Source organism: Physeter macrocephalus, chromosome 14 (assembly GCF_002837175.3).
Source record: "Physeter macrocephalus isolate SW-GA chromosome 14, ASM283717v5, whole genome shotgun sequence".
Taxonomy (NCBI): domain Eukaryota; kingdom Metazoa; phylum Chordata; class Mammalia; order Artiodactyla; family Physeteridae; genus Physeter; species Physeter macrocephalus.
This window is the reverse complement of record NC_041227.1, coordinates 66,608,325-66,611,286: the sequence shown is the minus strand read 5'-3', so window position 1 is coordinate 66,611,286 and position 2,962 is coordinate 66,608,325. Positions and strand designations below refer to the sequence as shown.

At 54.2% G+C, this 2,962-nt stretch overlaps 1 protein-coding gene across 1 annotated transcript; it reads right to left on the bottom strand.

Annotated features, from left to right (window-relative positions):
• Nucleotides 1-1,356: 1,356 nt before the first annotated feature.
• Nucleotides 1,357-2,018, bottom strand: C14H16orf82 (chromosome 14 C16orf82 homolog). Its single transcript, XM_007131064.2, is given in 4 exon segments — nt 1,357-1,847; nt 1,850-1,912; nt 1,915-1,972; nt 1,974-2,018. Coding segments are annotated over 4 exon segments (657 nt in total).
• Nucleotides 2,019-2,962: the final 944 nt, after the last annotated feature.

Below are 2,962 nucleotides of genomic sequence, written 5' to 3'. Positions count from 1 at the left end.
CAGTATGATCGTGGCCCACTGTCATGGTAGCCGTGCCAGGAACGTGCACAGACTCACACACACACACACACACACACACACACACACACACACACAGAGCCTCTCCAGACACATTTTATTTCCCCCTCAGCTTTCCTTCTGGTACCCAGTGGATGTCTTCAGGGCTGTTCTGGCCTCTGTCCCTCAGAGGACACACTCATTCCCGGCCCCCCACAACCGGCCGCCAACAGAGACATGGGTGGACTTCAGGGAGCATTTGCTCCGGGGAAGATCCTGGCCTGAAGCTGTCTGGAAACAGTGTTCAACATGAAAGTGCAAAGCTTCCTTGGATGATGCTCCTCAGGGATGGGGCTCCATTGATGCCGTCGTCACCAATGGTCCTCTCTAGATGCTCCTGGCTCCTGTGGGCAGCGCGTGTCACAGAGTGTGCTCGGGACGGAGCTCCCTGGATAGCGCTCGCTTCAGCTGGCTCTCGACGTGGACAGTCCCATCTGTGGTTGGTGGTTGTGTCTTCTGAGCTCATCATGGTTGGTGTTGGTGGTAATGGTGTTCTCCACTTAGGATTGTTTCACCGTGGAAGCTTCTAACTTCAGATGGTTCTTAATGCAGTTGACACCTGCCTTGAAAACAGTTGTCCCCCCATGAGTTTATGCACAGGTGATCCCACCAATGATGCTCTCAACAGAGATGGCTTTGTCATTGAGGGATGCTGTCAGGGACGGCTCGTCCCCAGGGTTCACAGGACTGATGTTAGTGCCACTGGTGGTCTTAACACAGGTGGACCCAGCACTGATGGATCTTGATCGTATTCTTCCCAAGAATGGTTCTCAGCGTAGATGGTCTCATCATCGATTTGCTGACTCTCGGTGTAGTTGGCTACGTATGACTCTTCTGCTAATGGTTGCTGCTACAGGTAGGGCTATCCATCGATGATTTTGACAAAGTGTGTACTTTTTAAAGGTCTTTCTTACTTCTGTTGGCAATAACCACTCTGGGTGAAGTCTGGGTTTGCTGGGTCCTCATGTCTGCATTTTTCGAGGTCCTAGTGGCGAATCTTCTCATAAAGGCGTGCACACCTGGGCAGGCTGCTCACCCTTGGCGACCTGGTCCCTAGCATTCACATTGCCCCCAGCTTTGTCCCCCGGAAGACTGGTACTGCTCTGCAGCCCGCTTTGCACATTGCCATCCACCCTGATGCTCTGGTAGCTGCTGGCCTGGCCGGAGGGAAGGCTGCCCATGGAACTGACCCGCCCGCTGCTCACCTGGTAGTTTAGGGCGCTGCTGCCCCGGCCGATGAAACTGATGTCACTCAAGCTGCTGGCCCTGCTGTCCATGCTGCCGCCCGGCAGGCTGGTCTCACTTTTCCCTTCCAGTCTGCACGGTGCTGTCAGCTTGGCTGGCCAGCCGGCTCTTCAACTGGTTGGGAGAGTAGATGGCGCAAACCTGGCTGGTCTGGTGGCCGCCTGCCTGGGCGCGGAGCCTTCTGTTCAACCGCACGATTCGACTGCCTCCCAGCAAGCTGACCTCGCTGTTCTCCTCATCCCCCGCGTACCCGCTGCTCAACCGACTGATGTCACTGCATCTCTCCAGGCTGGAGTGCTGCAGGCTCGGCGGCATGTCGCTCTCGCGGCTCCAGGTGTTTCCCAGGTCACCACCAGAATCTCTCAGGGGCTCCTGAGTGGCTCCTGTGTCATTGCGTGGCCACGCGGGGGAAGGGGGCTCTAAGCTGGGTGGCTGTAGACCTGGACCTTGGCCCTGAGCATTCCAGGCCGGAGACTCCCCTTGTCTACCCTGGAGGAAAGCAGGGGGCGGCTGACTTGGTTTCTCCAGGGGGAGGGGTTCCTGAAGGCCTCTCAGTGTTGGATGTGGTGTGGCTGGGCAGAGGAGGCTCAATTTATAAGGCTCCCCCTTAAAAGGGAGTGTTCTGATAGGCTGGCTCAGTTCCCATGGTGATGGTGCCTGTGAGGCGGGTGGGTGGGGTGGGAGGGAGAACAATGCTGGGCTGGCACCAAGTGCATTAGTGGCAGTTGGGCAGAAAAAGGGATCACAGCCAGAAGAGGTGAGAACCACTTTCAAGGAGGCCTGTGGCCTCTGCTTTGCCGTGTCAGGAGACCTGGCCATGCATCCCAGCCGAGACCCTTATGAGCTCTGTTTCCTCATATCACTTCATCTTCTGAGCCGCTTACTCCTCTCTGAGCCACTTGTAAGGACTGCAGAGAATTTCACAGTCAGGAGTCTAACCTCAAGTTTTCCATGGCCCTCCCTGGTCGAGCTCCTGCTCTTAGCCTCATCCCACATCACACCCTATCCTGTCCTTACCTCGGAAGCCCAGCCACACTGGCCGCTTTCTTATTCCGAGCTCTTACCTGCCACAGGGCCTTTGCACCGGCAGTTCCCACCACCTGGAATGCTCTTTCCTCGGTCCCTTCAGGCTTCAGCTCCAGTGGCACTCATTAAGCTTTCCCTGGCCTCCCTAAGAAGATCCCTCTATTATTCTTCAGGTCACATTCTAATTTATGGGCCTTGTGGCTTTAATTATGATTTGCGATTATTTTAATGTATTGGTTATTTATTGCTGTTGGTTCCCTCTGCTGAAATGTCAACCTCATGAGGGCAGAGATTTTGATTTCTTATTTTCTGCTCTGCCCCTGATACCCAGCTTAGTGCCTGGCACATAATATAATAGATGCTCATTAAGCATTTACTGAATGAGTGAATCGACCACCTTCAGATGTATATTATAACCACGCAGGGAGCTTTTTATAAGTGTTTGGATTTTTGAGGACAGTGGCTCTCCCTTGGCTGCTCATCAGGATCACCTGAGATCACCTGGGTCCCACTCCCAGCGGTTCTGATGAATTGGTCTGGGGTGAGACTTTGGCATCAGAATTTTGAAAAGCTCTCCAATGTGATTCCAACGTGCAGTCAGCATTGAGAACTGCTGTGCTGGGAGAGAGGCTTG